Source organism: Oreochromis niloticus, linkage group LG6 (genome assembly GCF_001858045.2).
Source record: "Oreochromis niloticus isolate F11D_XX linkage group LG6, O_niloticus_UMD_NMBU, whole genome shotgun sequence".
Classification (NCBI taxonomy): domain Eukaryota; kingdom Metazoa; phylum Chordata; class Actinopteri; order Cichliformes; family Cichlidae; genus Oreochromis; species Oreochromis niloticus.
In genome coordinates, this window is record NC_031971.2 from 21,374,817 (window position 1) to 21,392,950 (window position 18,134).

The 18,134-nt window shown below is 40.7% G+C and overlaps 2 protein-coding genes across 10 annotated transcripts; one reads left to right on the top strand and one right to left on the bottom strand.

The window, feature by feature from the left end:
- Positions 1-1,608: 1,608 nt before the first annotated feature.
- Positions 1,609-9,996, bottom strand: LOC106098749 (serine/threonine-protein kinase pim-1). 6 transcript variants are annotated; one of them, XM_025908202.1, is made up of 12 exons: positions 9,860-9,996; positions 9,720-9,781; positions 9,378-9,511; positions 8,133-8,291; positions 3,733-3,975; positions 3,464-3,598; positions 3,252-3,346; positions 3,067-3,114; positions 2,745-2,963; positions 2,457-2,637; positions 2,200-2,370; positions 1,609-2,110 (listed from the first exon to the last, which is right to left on the bottom strand). In XM_025908202.1, the coding sequence occupies exons 4-12, from the start codon at positions 8,134-8,136 to the stop codon at positions 2,019-2,021; spliced, it is 1,188 nt and encodes a 395-aa protein (XP_025763987.1). In that variant the 5' UTR covers positions 8,137-8,291; positions 9,378-9,511; positions 9,720-9,781; positions 9,860-9,996; the 3' UTR covers positions 1,609-2,018. The 6 variants fall into 6 exon arrangements, with proteins under 6 accessions (XP_025763987.1, XP_019215445.1, XP_019215446.1 ...); XM_019359900.2 differs by lacking the exon at positions 9,378-9,511; XM_019359901.2 differs by having other exon boundaries at positions 9,378-9,476; positions 9,720-9,942.
- A 1,023-nt stretch (positions 9,997-11,019) lies between these two features.
- LOC102080289 (serine/threonine-protein kinase pim-1) lies at positions 11,020-17,065 on the top strand. 4 transcript variants are annotated; one of them, XM_019359905.2, is made up of 10 exons: positions 11,020-11,082; positions 13,610-13,705; positions 14,725-14,967; positions 15,102-15,236; positions 15,354-15,448; positions 15,586-15,633; positions 15,737-15,955; positions 16,063-16,243; positions 16,330-16,500; positions 16,590-17,065. In XM_019359905.2, exons 3-10 carry the CDS (start codon positions 14,739-14,741, stop codon positions 16,679-16,681), a joined length of 1,170 nt encoding a protein of 389 aa, XP_019215450.1. In that variant the 5' UTR covers positions 11,020-11,082; positions 13,610-13,705; positions 14,725-14,738; the 3' UTR covers positions 16,682-17,065. The 4 variants fall into 4 exon arrangements, with proteins under 4 accessions (XP_019215450.1, XP_019215452.1, XP_019215451.1 ...); XM_019359907.2 differs by lacking the exon at positions 13,610-13,705 and having other exon boundaries at positions 11,022-11,082; XM_019359906.2 differs by lacking the exon at positions 11,020-11,082 and having other exon boundaries at positions 13,514-13,705.
- Positions 17,066-18,134: the final 1,069 nt, after the last annotated feature.

Below are 18,134 nucleotides of genomic sequence, written 5' to 3' on the forward strand. Positions count from 1 at the left end.
CAGACGCTGTAATCAGGCTTCAGCTGTGTCTAGGCCACAGACACACGGAGCGCTGAGGATAAGGTAACTAAAAATGTTGCTGTTTCTGTTAAGAACACTTTAGTCCTAATGATCTATAAGTGTCCAGAAGCTCTCGCAGGTAAGCTCATACAGAAAAAAAAGGAAAAAATCAGCATAAAATCAATAAAAGAAGCAAAGCATATGAAGAGCAAAGAGAGGAAGCGTCCACACTCACAAAAGGGGGCGGATTTTAAAAGTCAAATACTGTCAATAAGGCCTGTGCAATGTTCTGAAGACAGTTAAACTGTTCAGGTAGTGATGTCCAGCAGGTGAAAATGCAAGCTCCATGAACACGCACAGCTATGGATTCCAGCTGCTTCGATGTTGCATTAACTGGCATTAACTCAGCCAGTTAATGAGAGCCAAATCTAGCTGCTCATTAAAGATTTCTGGTTTGATCAGAAAAGAAAACATTGGTCCATACGCCTGAAAGTCCCGAAAACGCATTGTGTCTCGAGCCTACGGATGTATCTGTGTATGTCCGTGGTGCTGATGCTGTGCTGAGCAGAAAGCTCCTGAAGCTTTTGAAGTGTCGGAATGTGGAAAGCTAACAACGTCCCTCTCACCAGTAGGCTAAGTTATTTTTAGCCAATTACAAGTTGAATCTGGTAGTTGGGGTTGTTAGCTAAGATACTGTCATTAAGAAGAGGCACAACTAATGTGTATATGCGAGCTGATTTGCGATGTGCACCGCTGGCGCGGCCATTTATTTTTTGATGCACCTTCTCAGATTAATTCACTGCGTGTCGTGCCCAGGGCTGGACTGGGACAAAAAAACAGCCCGGGCATTTTGACTAAAGACCGGCCCACCAGGTATTAAATCCATAAAGCCTTTGAATGAAAACAAATGCTGTTGTGACAGTGATGTACGCTGTCTTGTTGGTATATGTATGATTTCTATACATTTTACGTCAGATAAAAACTTTGGTTGTAAGCTTCAGAAAATTATTTAATAACAGCCAGACATTTTAAATGAGAATAAGAAAGTATTTCTTTGTGCCCCCCTTTCCCTGTTAATGCCCTACATGGCCCCCTGGCAAAACTTTGCTAGACCCGCCCCTGCACAGTTACCAGCTGTCAGCTACACAGAAAAGGATCCTGGTGTTATTTGTCTGTCAGAAACAGTTCATAACTTCCCTTCAACTCATTCATGTCACCTAAAAGGTAAACCTGTTTCTCCATCACCTGTTCAGCTCTGATCCAATCCTGGCCAATCCACCACCTTTCATTGTTTATACCTTTACAAAAATTTTTTTTTTAAAAAATCATCGGGCCACCAAGCAAATGCCCAGTATGCCCGATGGCCAGTCCAGCTATGGTCGTGCCATTAGTTAACCCTTCGCGTGCCAACTGTGGCACGCGTGCCTAGGGTTGCCGACCCCTGCATTAGAGGTTAGGGCAACAGATGCAAGTCTTCAGAGCAGTGACAGTGTGACTTTCTTTGTGCATACTTTAACCTGATTTAGTTTTCAGTTTTCTTACTTGTCAAAATGCATCACGAGTAAAAACAATCCTTGAAATGGTAATGAAAGAGTATTCTCAGCAAAGTTGAATTAAACAAGTTTTATTTTGATGGAAGTTTAAGTTAAAAGTTCCGATTTTCACAAATTTTTATTTGATTACATCAACGTATTTTATTACATTAAACTAATCAAATAAGGCCAATTTTGATGAAGCTCCTGACCCAGCCCAAGCTCTCTATGAAGTCGAGGAAAAACTCCCCGGGGGGCCAGAATGATGGGAAGAAACCTCGGGAAAGCCAATTCAAAGAGAAATCCCCTTTCCTGGGATGGCTGGGGGGGTTACAGGAATTTCAGGACAGCAAAATTTAGAATCGGCCAAAAAAAACAAAACAATCTTTTCCTGAAAATGAAAGACAAAAAAAGAAAGTTAGGTAATATATCACACTTATATGATAAGATATGAAGTGTGTGTCTGTGTGTGTGAGAGAGATGGGTTTATCTGAGCCAGGGGTGAAGCTGGAGGTCTCCCAGTGTTGGGCGCTTCTTCGGGACATTGGTTAAACATGCGTCCAAGAAATTCCGGCAGTCTGGAAAGAAAGAAAGGAGAGAAAAGATGAAGATGATAGTTCCAGTGATCCAAGCCATCAGTGAATCTTGAAGTTTGATGTTTTCTTACGTGAGGACAGATGCTTGTTGAATTCCAGTTCCTTTTGGAGGAACGTCTCGGTATTAAAGTCCCCCACATGAAGCGCTTCATACAGCACCACTCCCATTTGCCACACCGTGGTGGGTCCAGGCCTGTATTTTTTACCCCGGTAACATTCGGGAGGGGTGTGGATAGCTGTACCTAATAAACAGACACAATTACAATTTCTTCTAAAACAAAAGGCACAAATTGCTACATCTGTGAAGAGCAGGAGCAGAATATGTTACCATAGAAGAAGCGGAACCGCGATCGCTCCATAGCAAAGCAGCTCAGGCCAAAGTCGATGATACGAACACGAGGCACATCTGAGCTGGTCTCAATCAGAATGTTTTCACTCTTGATGTCCCGGTGAAAGATGTGTTTCTCCTCCAGGTCCTTTGCTGCATCAACCAGTTGCTTCAGAATGACCTGGAAAAGATGAAAAAGACAGTAATGAGTCAACGGGTTGATGCTTCTCTGATACTCTGTGCTTTGATTGAATGCTGTACAGTCTAAGGCTCTTCCAGTCAACTTACCTTGGCCTTTTCCTCTGGTAAACATCCTCCATTTTCTTTTATGTAATCATACAGGTCCACAGCGGGGACAGGTCTCTCCTGCACCAGGATCAGCTCTGTGCCGAAGTCAAACCAGTCCAGCAGAGACACGGGTGCAGACGTTCCCACTGATCCATCTGCTTCAGCTGCAAGCTTCAGCATAATGGCCACTTCCATCGAGACCTGCTTCCCGTTCTTATCCTGATATATTACAACAAAGTGGATGATGAGGAACAGACGTGTCACAGGTGAACGCTGCACTCAATCCAGGAATGTAAAAACAGTTCAAGTGTTGCACACTTACCGTCACTTGGATGGGGATTTTGTCCTTGGGAATGTGTTTGATGGCTACCTAAAAGACACAGAGCATTGGTGAGCATTTCCTCAGTATGACATCATTAAAGGTGTAAAACAGCACACGTCTCAGCTGACGATATTATCCGTTATCTGTGTTACTGCCTGTCTTACTCCCACCATCTGAAGACTTACTGGGAAATGATCTGTTATCCTGTAGCCAGCAAACACTACTCCACAGCCGCCTTTTCCTAGATGGTGCTCCTGCACATATCTGCCTTGGAATTCCCCTGAAAAGACACAAATGTTGTTTTACTACAGCTGTGACACAAATTACTCTCTGCTGTACCCTAAATGTTCATTTTGCTCTTCACCCGAGTATAAAAGCCAAGCTGCTCGCTACTTACGTTGCTGGTCGGCTGCTGTATTTTGGACGACGTTTTTGGTTTTGTCCTTTTTCTTTTTCTTGGGTGACTCTTTGCTGTCTCCCTCAGACTTCCTTCTGCCATTTTTTGTGCACCCCTTTGTGTTTGGACTGCAGTCTGGAGATGTGGAAAACACCAAAAGAACATCAACTTATTAGATCATACACACAAATATCTCCAAAACACTAATATCTTAAACCGAGCAACCAGCTGTGCACTTAATCTACCCCTCACTCAATTAATTAGCCTACCTTTACCAGCGTCCACGGAGGAAGACGCTTGCTCCTTGTCACTGCTCGTAGGCTCAGCAAGTTTAATCTTCTTTGGTGGACTGGTTGTGCCTGCTCCATCTTGCTGGGCCTTACGCTTCATTCCTTTGGCCTGATGTGTATCTGTGCTGGTGGAAGGAGCAGCCTGCTCAGTGACCCTCCTTCTTTTTTCGGGGGTCTTCTTTTCAGGACTGGCCTTTCTTTTAGCCATCCTGCTCTTAGAGTCTATAAACAACAACAACACAGTAGTGAAAAAGAGTGCTCGACATCAGGACTGGAAGGATTTTGATGGCTTTTTAAGGAGTATTGGTTAAATTATAATAACAAGTTTATCCTTTTGATAAAAAAACAGAGCAACACGAGTCCATACTAGGTCTACTAAGTCTTAGATCTTCATGACACTTGTTGATCTGTTTTTACTGCTGAGTCCAAGAATAAACTGGTCACAATATTTTACCAAAAGACAAAGTACCCCAGTAACCTTTCTTTGATTAGACATGTTGTAATTGTGCTATTTTCAGTCAAACATAGGATTCAAATGATTCATTTTATACACAGAGTGTCAACATTTTTAGAAATGTAGATTCTGTTATTTGGGGGATTTTACCCAGATTTGATGTATTTGTTTACTTACCTTGATCTCCTGGATCTTTCTTATCTCCTGCATTTGTATTTTTTCTTGTTTCCTTTTTCATGTTAATTTTTGAGACCTTTTAAAATGAAAATGTCACCGTAATGAGGGAATATCTCTTCAAATGTGTGTGTGCTTGTCTTTTCTAAGCTGTTTAAGCAAGTTCCGTAAGTGAGCTTTCAAAATAAACTCAGGAGACTATGGCAACAGAACCTTGCCTTTGAGTGACATCACTGACTGCCAGTAAAAGTGTTCCTAAGTAGTTTAAAGAAAAACACTGTGGCAGACAGAGCCATAATAATTCATATAATTCAATAAGAAGTCGATATATCTACCCATAAATTTTGTTTTTTAAATTCTGCATTTATTCTTTATATAGTGTAACTACTAGACCTTATTTCTCTTTTTAAATCTAGAGGCAACCACGTTTTGAGGTTGTATCACCTTTCCATTTTACTATTAAGAAAAACATGATTTTCATGCAGGACAATGCTCCATCACATGCGTCCAAGTACTCCACAGCGTGGCTGGCAAGAAAGGGTATAAAAGAAGAAAAACTAATGACATGGCCTCCTTGTTCACCTGATCTGAACCCCATTGAGAACCTGTGGTCCATCATCAAATGTGAGATTTACAAGGAGGGAAAACAGTACACCTCTCTGAACAGTGTCTGGGAGGCTGTGGTTGCTGCTGCACGCAATGTTGATGGTGAACAGATCAAAACACTGACAGAATCCATGGATGGCAGGCTTTTGAGTGTCCTTGCAAAGAAAGGTGGCTATATTGGTCGCTGATTTGTTTTTGTTTTGTTTTTGAATGTCAGAAATGTATATTTGTGAATGTGGAGATGTTATATTGGTTTCACTGGTAAAAATAAATAATTGAAATGGGTATATATTTGTTTTTTGTTAAGTTGCCTAATAATTATGCACAGTAATAGTCACCTGCACACAAAGATATCCCCCTAAAATAGCTAAAACTAAAAACAAACTAAAAACTACTTCCAAAAACATTCAGCTTTGATATTAATGAGTTTTTTGGGTTCATTGAGAACATGGTTGTTGTTCAATAATAAAATTATTCCTCAAAAATACAACTTGCCTAATAATTCTGCACTCCCTGTATGACTGGGATGCAAGTGAAGACAGATGTAACATCTCTCTCTCACTGTACATGTACTGTTTATAAAATTAGGGAAACATAACCTGCACAAACAAAATAATTTGCAGGACAAATGTTTGACATCAATTTTGTTCGATTTGAAGAAGGTAGGGGGGCCAACTTCACTCACATGTGTTTATAAGGTTGGGGAAACCTGCAGTCAGCTGAGACTGAAGAAGTCACTTGGATGAGTGACGAAACGTTTCTCCAACTGAAAATGTCCAGATGAACAGAATCAACCTTTTGGGATTTACTTACCTGGATGATTAAGCACGCATCAAGACGTTATTTTATTAAAATTTTTAAAATGATAGCAGCACAAACAAAAAATTTTGCAGCACAAACCAGCACAAATGTTTGACATCAATTTTGTTTGATTCCATTAATGTGGGGGGGCTGGTTGACCTCTGATGACCTGTAGAAATTTTTATTAATCTCTTTAAAATGATAGCAGGACAAACGAAAATATTTGCAGCACAAACCAGCACAAATGTAGCACAAACGTTTGATACCACTTTTGTTGGATTCGGGTAATGTGGGGGGGCTGGTTGACCTCTGATGACCTCTAGAAATTTTTATTAATATCTTTTAAAATGATAGCAGGACAAACGAAAATTTTTGCAGCACAAACCAGCACAAACATAGCACAAACGTTTGACATCAATTTTGTTTGATTTGGGTAATGTGGGGGGGCTGGTTGACCTTTTGACCTTTACATTTTCATTAATATCTTTAAAACAGAAGCAGCACAAACAACAATTTTTGCAGCACAAACATAGCACAGTTGATTGACACCCATTTTGTTTGATTTAATTAATGTGGGGGGGCTGGTTGACCTCTGATGACCTCTAGAAATTTTTATTAATATCTTTAAAATGATAGTAGCACAAACGAAAATTTTTGCAGCACAAGCGTAGCACAAACGTTTGATACCACTTTTGTTGGATTTGAAGAAGGTGGGGGCCAACTCACTCACATTTATTTCTCTTATCATTGTTGTGAGGAGACCATAAATGGCATTTGTATTTTCTGTTGTACAGTTCATTTGCTGTTGTGGAGTTCCTGTTATGGATAAAAAGTGTCTTTTTTTTTTGTTTCAAAATAGCTGATAACTATTTGCTGACCTCTAACAGAGGTTGCAACAGTTTTTCCTTCCCACTGTTGCTGATTGTTTGCTCATAGTGGGCTCTCTGATTGGTGTGATTCATTTTCTAATAGTATAGGGTCTCTACCTTCCAATGTAAAGTGCCTCTAGACAACAGATGTGACTTGTTGCTATAGTTAAGGTTGAATTTAATCATTAATGTCCATTCAGTAGTGAAAATTTTATATTTCTTAATAGGGGTGGGTTTTGATTATCGATGTATCGATTAAAATCGATTCTGGCTTGGATAACGTGATATCATTCATTAAAATCCTGAATCGATTTTTTCATATAAATTTATTTTGCCCGAAATGCCAGAATCTCAGGTTAAACCTCACAAAATTTCTACAACCACCAAACAGCTAAAAACAGTAAATGAGAGCAGGTACACGGATTCTGCATAAAGACGTAAACACAAAACGCCAACCCGACGGATCCGAATCAGTGAGATGTTGCCTTTCTCACCCGCTGGCACGTACGCAGACAAGGACACACCGTCGGGGCTGAAAGCCGACAGCTCGCTGATTTTGAAGCATCGGCGGGCGCTTTGTGTTTACCTCCTTTTTGCGCTAGATTCTGAAGCTGCAGGTTTTATCTTTGTCCAAACAATATTGACTGAACAAGCAGCCAAAGACGAACCAAACTACGCTTCACATTTCACTTCACATAAACATCGTCACGAATTTCCTCTTACTTTTGCTGTTTTGCTTCCACCACGATAAAATCACACTTCATGTAGAGCTTTCTCTCTCTCCAAATCAATAATCAAAACCCACTCCTACTTATTACCCACAAGTCTACGGTGTCGGCCGCTGTTTTTTGTGTGTGTGTGTGTGTGTTGTTTTTACTTACTTCCGACAAGAAAGACTCATTTCTGCTGTTCAATACTGAACAAATTTAAACTTTTTAAAATTATGCAAAATTGCAAAATGCTTAGCTGTGTCTCTAATCAAACCTCTGTAACTTTGATCTGCTTCACTTTGTTTTTGACTGCACAATATTTTTAAGGTCATCTGCTATAAAAACCCAGACCAGGAAAACCGCCTTCATGTTTTTCTGTGTTTTATCCTCAGTTACTTTGACACAAAGGCATCTGCTGGGATGCTTACACTTTTGATAAAGTCTCACAAGCGTCAGCTTTCTTTTTATTGACATAAAAATATAGATATGTACTGATAAGTGATCAGAATTATAATATTTCTTACTGTCTGAGGCAAAATTTCCCCGATTCAAATCGAATCGAACCGTGGATCGAATCGAAACGAATCAAATCGGAATCGAATCGATTCTAGAAATCAGTGACGATACCCAGCCCTATTTCCTATTTCTTAATATCCATCTATACTCAATGTGAATTCCATAGATTTAATAGAGCTGTTTGACTGATCACCTAACGTGGGACAAAAGAATCCGCTGTGATGCTAATGACAGTCTGCGCTCTCTTACCCATCTGAAAAAGTTGGCCTTGTCTCTCTCACTCTGCTTTCTCTCACTCGTTTCCCGGTCCAGTGACGCCTCTCTCCTCTGTTGCAGAAGTTCCAGCCCGTACTCTTCCTGCGTTCCGCGTGCCCAACCGTTTCTCTGTCCCCTGGTTTCCCATGGCACCTGTGCAAAGTTTCTGTTAATGACCGTGCTCTTGTTTAAGTTGATTCCTCTCATGAATAAATCTTGTAAGTACTTCAAGTGATTGAGTCTGCTCTTAGGTCCAACTGCACTCTCATTTCCAGTCTCTGACATGGGCTTTTCTTTCTTTCATTCCTTTGCATTGTTGTCAGGTCTTTACTTTTCAATATAAAGTGCCTTGAGGCAACCGTTGTTGTGATTTTGGCGCTACATTAATAAAACTGACTTGAAATTGAATCGAATAAGTGCAAGAAGACACAGCTGAGCTAAATCTAAATAATAGAGCACATGAAAATAAAACTAAAGGCAAAGTACAAGAAACAAAAAACTGAAAACAGAAACTGAACCAATTACACACAGAGACAAGAGACTAACACTCAACTACACATAGAAACACAGGGGAGGTTACAGCCAATTAAAACACAACGATTAAAATATCAAATTCAAAGAATTCTTCCCCTCAACCACAACCGCTCACAGCAGATGGCTGCCCCTCTCTGAGCAAGACATGTCCTTCAATGCACATATTAAACAAATATGTAAGACTGCTTTCTTCCATTTGGGCAACATCTCTAAAATTAGAAATATCCTGTCTCAGATTGATGCTGAAAAACTAGTTCATGCATTTATTACTTCTAGGCTGGACTACTATCAGGAAATCATAGAAACTCTCTGAAAAGCCTTCAATTAATCCAAAATGCTGCAGCAAGAGTACTGACAGGGACTAGAAAGAGAGAACAGATTTCTCCTGTATTGGCTTCCCTTCATTGGCTCCCTGATAAATCTAGAATTGAATTCAAAATCCTGCTCCTCACATTCAAGGCCTTACATAATCAGCCCTCATCTTATCTTAATGACCTTGTAGTGCCATATCATCCTATTAGAGCACTTTGCTCTCGCACTGCAGGCCTACTTGTTGTTTCTAGAGTATTTAAAAGTAGAATGGGAGGGAGAGCCTTCAGTTTTCAGGCCCCTCTTTTGTGGAACCAGCTTCCAGTTTGGATTCGGGAGACAGACACTATCTCTACTTTTAAGATTAGGCTTAAAACTTTCTGCATTGAATCATACCTGTTATTAATCTCTGTCTCTCTTCCACAGCATGTCTTTATCCTGTTTTCCTTCTCTCACCCCAACCGGTCGCAGCAGAGGGCCGCCCCTCCCTGAGCTCTGAGTAACCGCACATAGCAGCTATAGCATCACACCTAGCATCGGCAGTAACATCTGTAGCTTAGAACATTTAACACTTATACCACACTGTAAGGAACAACAAGTAAAACAACACACTACATTCTCACAGCTCCTGATTATATTGGTGTTTTGTTTTTCCCCCCCAAATGTTTCTGAGCTTAAACGGCGGGAAAAATACATTGTCTAAACTTAACAGGTAGCTAAAGAAAGCGAGTGACTCACCGGGATTTTCCAACACAAATAACTCGACACACGTTATTCCCTTTGTGGTCAGAGTTCGGGGCCTAATAAAAGAGTAGCTTATTAGCATTGATATTTAAAAAACAATTTGGCCTCATTATCTGGTTTGCAGCACTGCATACTTTGTTGAAAAAACACTTGACCGCCATTATTGCGAAGATCTCACAGGAAGAGACAGCCAATGCTTCCTGCGCACGAGACGCAAGGTCGTAACGCAGCAAGACTGCATCAAAGCGCCCCCTTGTGACATTAATAGGCAATAGTTTTAGATGACAAGAGGGGAATTTGCAGCCCTGTATTTCGCATGGGTTAGACCAGGGGTCGGCACTCCTGCCACACAGCTGGCACGGAAAGGGTTAACTGATGGCACGACACCCAGTGAATTAATATGAGAAGGTGCATTAAAAAATTAATGGCCGTGCCAGCGGTGCACATTTCAACTCGCATAGACACATTAGTTGTGCCGCTACTTAATGACGGTATCTTAGCTAATAACCCCATGTACCAGATTCAACTTGTAATTGGCTAAAAATAACGTAGCCTACCGGTGAGAGGGACGTTGCTACCTGGTAGTTTTTTTCAAGCGGTGTTGAAATCTCCACTTTCCGACACTTCAAATGCTTCAGGAGCTGTCCGCTCAGCGCAGCATCAGCACCGCGGACACAGACTGACACATCAGTAGAGTCGAGACAGAATTCACAATGTGTTTTCGGGACTTTCGGGTGTATGGACCAATGTTTTCTTTTATGCTCAAACCAGAAAGCTTTAATGAGCAGCTGGATTTGCCTCGCATTAACTGGCTGGACACAGAGGACATCGAAATACAGCTGACTGCTGTGGCGTGCAGGCCACCCCCCAACCAGACTGGCCACACCAGGTGCAACCCCAAAGCTAAAACAATAAAATTCAATGAGATATCAAATGTACGATTATGTTTTCACAGTGAAGCTCATATATCCGAGTGTAAGGAATGGAGCATCGGCTTCTGCGCTATGAGCATCACGTTAGCAAAGGTAAGAGACCCAAGCACGAAAGATAGCACCGCAGAAAACAGTTTTTCGGAGAAAGATTAACAGTTTAACATTGCTGGACTGGCCATTGAGCATACCGGGCATTTGCCTGGTGGGCTGATGACCTATTTATTTTATTTTTTTGTAACGGCATGAACAATGAGAGGTGGTGGATTCGCCAGATGCTGGCCGATGTGTAAAAATAACTCAGTTGTTTGGTGGTGGCTATGGCGGAGTTTCCACAGAGGCCAGCAGGTGGACGAGGGAAGGGGAGGCAGAAGGAGGAGAGACCCGAGGCAGCTGCCAGTCCGAGTGTCAGGTGAACTGAACTTCAGGTAAGAAGTTATGACCTGCATCTATTTGGGTCAGATATAAACCAAGTTTAGGTGGAGTTTATTTTCGTTGTGCTGAGTTTTTACAGTCTGTTACAATAACTCGTACTGCGTGCTAGCTAGCATGACGGAGTTTCTATACAGCTGGGTGGGTGCTGTGATGTTACTGATAGTGAACTTTATTGTATTCATAAGGTTAGTAGAGTTGCCAACGGCTCCTTAAAAAATGGAATGGTCCCTCATTCAGAGAAAATATTACACATTTCGTATTGAGCTGAGAAGAGGCGCAGTTTGTCCCGGACTTTAGCTAAAATGAAAAAAAGACACAAAGCTGGAGTTATTCTGCGTCTTTGCTGCACAGCTGCCTCTTCTTCTCTCATTCTCTCCCCCTCCCTCTCCTGTTGCTACTTCAATCATGAAACTGATCAATGATCAGCTGATCGGCTTTTCTCTCTTGTTTATCGCCCACTTTGCGCCAGAAAGAGGAAAACAGCAGATGTCGCGCTAAACAACAGCAGCACGTTTAAGCTTGATCAGCTGTTGTTAGAATTTATTTAATATTAATTTCTAGTATCAGCTGATTTTTGCTGGAGCCACAGCTGTAAAAGCTGCTGGTCATGATGTCGGTTTGGTTATCTGGTGAGAGGGAAACATGAAGGTGAAACCAGGAGATGTCCTTACTGAACCATCAGAGCTGAACAGGTGATGGAGAAACAGGTTTACCTTTTAGGTGACAGGAATGAGTTGAAGGGAAGTTATGAACTGTTTCTGACAGACAAATAACACCAGGATCCTTTTCTGTGTAGCTGACAGCTGGTAACTGTGCAGGGGCGGGTCTAGCAAAGCTTTTGCCAGGGGGCCAGGTAGGGCATTAACAGGGAAAGGGGGGCACAAAGAAATACTTTCTTATTCTCATTGAAAATATCTAGCTTTTATTAAATAATTATCTGAAGTTTTTATCTGACGTAAATTGTATAGAAATCATACATAAACCAAAAAGACTGTGTACATCACTGTCACTACAACATTTGTTTTCATTCAAAGGCTTTATGGCTTTAATACCTGGTGGGCCGGTCTGAAGTAAAAATGCCCAATTTTTTGTCCCAGTCCAGCCCTGCAGGTTAATACTGGCAGTGTCACCATGCCAGCTGACTGTATTTCATCATCAGCCAGTGTTGTTCTTTATACATCAATATTACCAAAGTTTACCATAAGGCAGCATAGAAAGTATTTTCTTGCTTTCAGGTTTCATTCAAATGTTAGTCTTTTCAGTTGTTTCCCCACTTTTTTCCTGTTTCAAAATCAAACACCAATTTGTAATAAGATTATCTTCTTTTTTTAATAGTCAGTTAAAGTTTTGCATTGGCATTGGCTAATTTGCCAATTGTATGTTAAAAATGTTCGTATTTTAATATTCAAAAATGTTTTTGCCCAAAACATATGTGCACTATATGTCAGTAAAAATACTATGCAAATATTTCTGTCCTTGAATGCTGAATAAACACTGACAACGCACTGATTGTATCTCTTGTACTTTATCAACGCAGTATTTAAAAACTTTGCACCGTAGTGGTTAAAATCTCATTCTAATAAGAGTCAAAAGCTAATTCAGTTATTAGGTTTACCGGGTTATTGAATTATGGTTAACGGTTGGTAGAATTTTTTTTAACATTATCTGCATATTACATCTGCCACCCTTCTCCAAATCTCTGCCCCTACCTGGCCCCCCCAACAAAAATTTTCTAGGCACGCCACTGGCTGACTGAACTGAAAAGCTCGACTCTGTGGGGGTCAAAGTTTGCAGAACTGCGAACGCAGCTGGAATCCATAGCTGTGCGTGTTCATGGAGCTTGCATTTTCACCTGCTGGACATCACTACCTGAACAGTTTAACTGTCTTCAGAACATTGCACAGGCCTTATTGACAGTATTTGGCTCTACATATGTGTGTGAGCAGATTTTCTCTCACACGAAAAGTGTCCTCAGGTAGCCATTTGAATGCTGGACACTCGGAGACCTGTGTCTCTGAGTGGGAGACCAGAGATCACATTAACATGTGTATCCCTGTATTAACAAACATGCCATATTGGCCCAGTTTATTTTTCTTTTCATTGTTTTGAGGAGACCATAAATAGCATTTGCATTTTTTGTTGTACAGTTCATTTGCTGTTACGGAGTTCTTGTTATTGATAAAAAGTGTAATTTTTTGTTTCAAAATAGCTGATCTGCACTATGCCAACATCTGCAAACAAAGATAATTCTATAAAGTTTTTCTATATAGTGTGTAACTGTTGATATAGAGCGTTATTACATCTATTGCTAATGCAATCATATGGCACATCGACTTTGAGGAAATTTTAGATGGCGTCATCAGAAAGGCTGCCGACCCCTGGGTTAGACCTTCATATTAAATATTTTTTTTGCTTTTTTAGGAACGTATTTTAACATTGGACTCAAAAACAAATAAATCCTCCACAAAAAAGGAACTTCAAGTGCCAAATTGCTTTATATTTCTTCACTTAAATATACAGCTGCAAGTATGGCTGACATGGGCCCCAAGTTTGATGTGTTCTGCCGTAAACTGGACAAACCAACATAAGGATGGAAGCCACTGTGGGACTTTTTCAGTAAGTTGAGCATGTGTTTTATAAGTTAATCAGCAAATTAACACCAATAGCTACTTAACCGTAGCTATTCACACAACAACTGGGTGTTGGGTAACTATGATGTTTTTATTTTAGAAAAATTAAAAAGTACACATGAATTAAGGTACTTTAATAGTAAAATGGAAAGGTGATACAACCTCAAAAACGTGGTTGCCTCTAGATTTAAAAAGAGAAATAAGGTCTAGTAGTTACACTATATAAAAAATAAATGCAGAATTTCAAAAACAAAATTTATAGGTAGATATATCGACTTCTTATTGAATTATATGAATTATTATGGCTCTGTCTGCCACAGTGTTTTTCTTTAAACTACTTAGGACCACTTTTACTGGCAGTCAGTGATGTCACTCAAAGGCAAGGTTCTGTTGCCATAGTCTCCTGAGTTTATTTTGAAAGCTCACTTACGGAACTTGCTTAAACAGTTTAGAAAAGACAAGCACACACACATTTGAAGAGATATTCCCTCATTACGGTGACATTTTCATTTTAAAAGGTCTCAAAAATTAACATGAAAAAGGAAACAAGAAAAAATACAAATGCAGGAGATAAGAAAGAGCCAGGAGATCAAGGTAAGTAAACAAATACATCAAATCTGGGTAAAATCCCCCAAATAACAGAATCTACATTTCTAAAAATGTTGACACTCTGTGTATAAAATGAAACATTTGAATCCTATGTTTGACTGAAAATAGCACAATTACAACATGTCTAATCAAAGAAAGGTTACTGGGGTACTTTGTCTTTTGGTAAAATATTGTGACCAGTTTATTCTTGGACTCAGCAGTAAAAACAGATCAACAAGTGTCATGAAGATCTAAGACTTAGTAGACCTACTATGGACTCGTATTGCTCTGTTTTTTTTTTATCAAAGGATAAACTTGTTATTATAATTTAACCAATACTCCTTAAAAAGCCATCAAAATCCTTCCAGTCCTGATGTCGAGCACTCTTTTTCACTACTGTGTTGTTGTTGTTTATAGACTCTAAGAGCAGGATGGCTAAAAGAAAGGCCAGTCCTGAAAAGAAGACCCCCGAAAAAAGGAGGAGGGTCACTGAGCAGGCTGCTCCTTCCACCAGCACAGATACACATCAGGCCAAAGGAGTGAAGCGTAAGGCCCAGCAAGATGGAGCAGGCACAACCAGTCCACCAAAGAAGATTAAACTTGCTGAGCCTACGAGCGGTGACAAGGAGCAAGCGTCTTCCTCCGTGGACGCTGGTAAAGGTAGGCTAATTAATTGAGTGAGGGGTAGATTAAGTGCACAGCTGGTTGCTCGGTTTAAGATATTAGTGTTTTGGAGATATTTGTGTGTATGATCTAATAAGCTGATGTTCTTTTGGTGTTTTCCACATCTCCAGACTGCAGTCCAAACACAAAGGGGTGCACAAAAAATGGCAGAAGGAAGTCTGAGGGAGACAGCAAAGAGTCACCCAAGAAAAAGAAAAAGGACAAAACCAAAAACCTCGTCCAAAATACAGCAGCCGACCAGCAACGTAAGTAGCGAGCAGCTTGGCTTTTATACTCGGTTGAAGAGCAAAATGAACATTTAGGGTAGAGCAGAGAGTAATTTGTGTCACAGCTGTAGTAAAACAACATTTGTGTCTTTTCAGGGGAATTCCAAGGCAGATATGTGCAGGAGCACCATCTAGGAAAAGGCGGCTGTGGAGTAGTGTTTGCTGGCTACAGGATAACAGATCATTTCCCAGTAAGTCTTCAGATGGTGGGAGTAAGACAGGCAGTAACACAGATAACGGATAATATCGTCAGCTGAGACGTGTGCTGTTTTACACCTTTAATGATGTCATACTGAGGAAATGCTCACCAATGCTCTGTGTCTCTTAGGTAGCCATCAAACACATTCCCAAGGACAAAATCCCCATCCAAGTTACGGTAAGTGTGCAACACTTGAACTGTTTTTACATTCCTGGATTGAGTGCAGCGTTCACCTGTGACACGTCTGTTCCTCATCATCCACTTTGTTGTAATATATCAGGATAAGAACGGGAAGCAGGTCTCGATGGAAGTGGCCATTATGCTGAAGCTTGCAGCTGAAGCAGATGGATCAGTGGGAACGTCTGCACCCGTGTCTCTGCTGGACTGGTTTGACTTCGGCACAGAGCTGATCCTGGTGCAGGAGAGACCTGTCCCCGCGGTGGACCTGTATGATTACATAAAAGAAAATGGAGGATGTTTACCAGAGGAAAAGGCCAAGGTAAGTTGACTGGAAGAGCCTTAGACTGTACAGCATTCAATCAAAGCACAGAGTATCAGAGAAGCATCAACCTGTTGACTCATTACTGTCTTTTTCATCTTTTCCAGGTCATTCTGAAGCAACTGGTTGATGCAGCAAAGGACCTGGAGGAGAAACACATCTTTCACCGGGACATCAAGAGTGAAAACATTCTGATTGAGACCAGCTCAGATGTGCCTCGTGTTCGTATCATCGACTTTGGCCTGAGCTGCTTTGCTACGGAGCGATCGCGGTTCCGCTTCTTCTATGGTAACATATTCTGCTCCTGCTCTTCACAGATGCAGCAATTTGTGCCTTTTGTTTTAGAAGAAATTGTAATTGTGTCTGTTTATTAGGTACAGCTATCCACACCCCTCCCGAATGTTACCGGCGTAAAAAATACAGGCCTGGACCCACCACGGTGTGGCAAATGGGAGTGGTGCTGTATGAAGCGCTTCATGTGGGGGACTTTAATACCGAGACGTTCCTCCAAAAGGAACTGGAATTCAACAAGCATCTGTCCTCACGTAAGAAAACATCAAACTTCAAGATTCACTGATGGCTTGGATCACTGGAACTATCATCTTCATCTTTTCTCTCCTTTCTTTCTTTCCAGACTGCCGGAATTTCTTGGACGCATGTTTAACCAATGTCCCGAAGAAGCGCCCAACACTGGGAGACCTCCAGCTTCACCCCTGGCTCAGATAAACCCATCTCTCTCACACACACAGACACACACTTCATATCTTATCATATAAGTGTGATATATTACCTAACTTTCTTTTTTTGTCTTTCATTTTCAGGAAAAGATTGTTTTGTTTTTTTGGCCGATTCTAAATTTTGCTGTCCTGAAATTCCTGTAACCCCCCCAGCCATCCCAGGAAAGGGGATTTCTCTTTGAATTGGCTTTCCCGAGGTTTCTTCCCATCATTCTGGCCCCCCGGGGAGTTTTTCCTCGACTTCATAGAGAGCTTGGGCTGGGTCAGGAGCTTCATCAAAATTGGCCTTATTTGATTAGTTTAATGTAATAAAATACGTTGATGTAATCAAATAAAAATTTGTAAAAATCAGAATAAAACTTGTTTAATTCAACTTTGCTGAGAATACTCTTTCATTACCATTTCAAGGATTGTTTTTTACTCGTGATGCATTTTGACAAGTAAGAAAACTGAAAACTAAATCAGGTTAAAGTATGCACAAAGGTTGCCAACTCCTGGAATAGGCTATTCATAAAAGTTGGGTATAAACCAGTATAAAAGCGGCCTTAATGGTTTAATACCACACAGTAAAACACTCTCCTGAGTTCACAGCCTAGTTTGAAGTGTTATTTAATGCAAAATGATGTTCACTGTGTAAATTATAGACAGTGAAGCCGAGTATGCTTTAGGGTGAGTATACCTCAACAGCATGCTTCCCTGCCTGAGTTTCTTAGTAAGATGCCTCTCTCATCACATCCAGTTCCACAGCTCCAATATTTGAGGCTTTAAAACAGGGTTTCATAAACTAGTGGGTGACAAAAAAGTGGCTATTTTCATCTACATATCCACCCTTAAATGTTTATTTATTTAAACTTTGACAAGAAAGTTTGGTTTCCTTCATCAGGAGATCTCGAGTACATAATGGTACATGGTGAATCACAAGTGGACTACTTCGATCTGGGCATAGATCACCTGTCTGGAGCTTTTATTCTAGGCTTTCTCCCTGGACTGTCACTCAAATGCTTTCAGAGCCCGAACTAAATAACTATCTTCAATTGAAATGTATGGACCCTGTTTCACCAGTGAATAGAAAGCTTCCAGTAGCCATTTTATGTGCCATATGAAGTGGCTCTGTGGTCTGTTTGAAGGGAAAACATTTCTCAGAAAACCTTTTGTAATCCTAGTTGTGCTGCTGAGTACTGCAGCAGCATGCCTCGAGTGTATTGATCATATGAAACACCCAGTCTCCATTATTTTTGAAGATGCATTTTATCTGAAATGCCTTTTTCCGACACTGCATGCAACATACTCATAAGCCGCTGTTTTATTAAACAGAGGACCCAAATGCAAGAAACAGGAGGCTGGAACACTGAATGCTTTAATGCTGAGCTGATGAACCTCGTGAATCCAGGGAAAACACGAAAAACTCAAAGATAAAGGTGGGAGGGAGACACAATAACAAA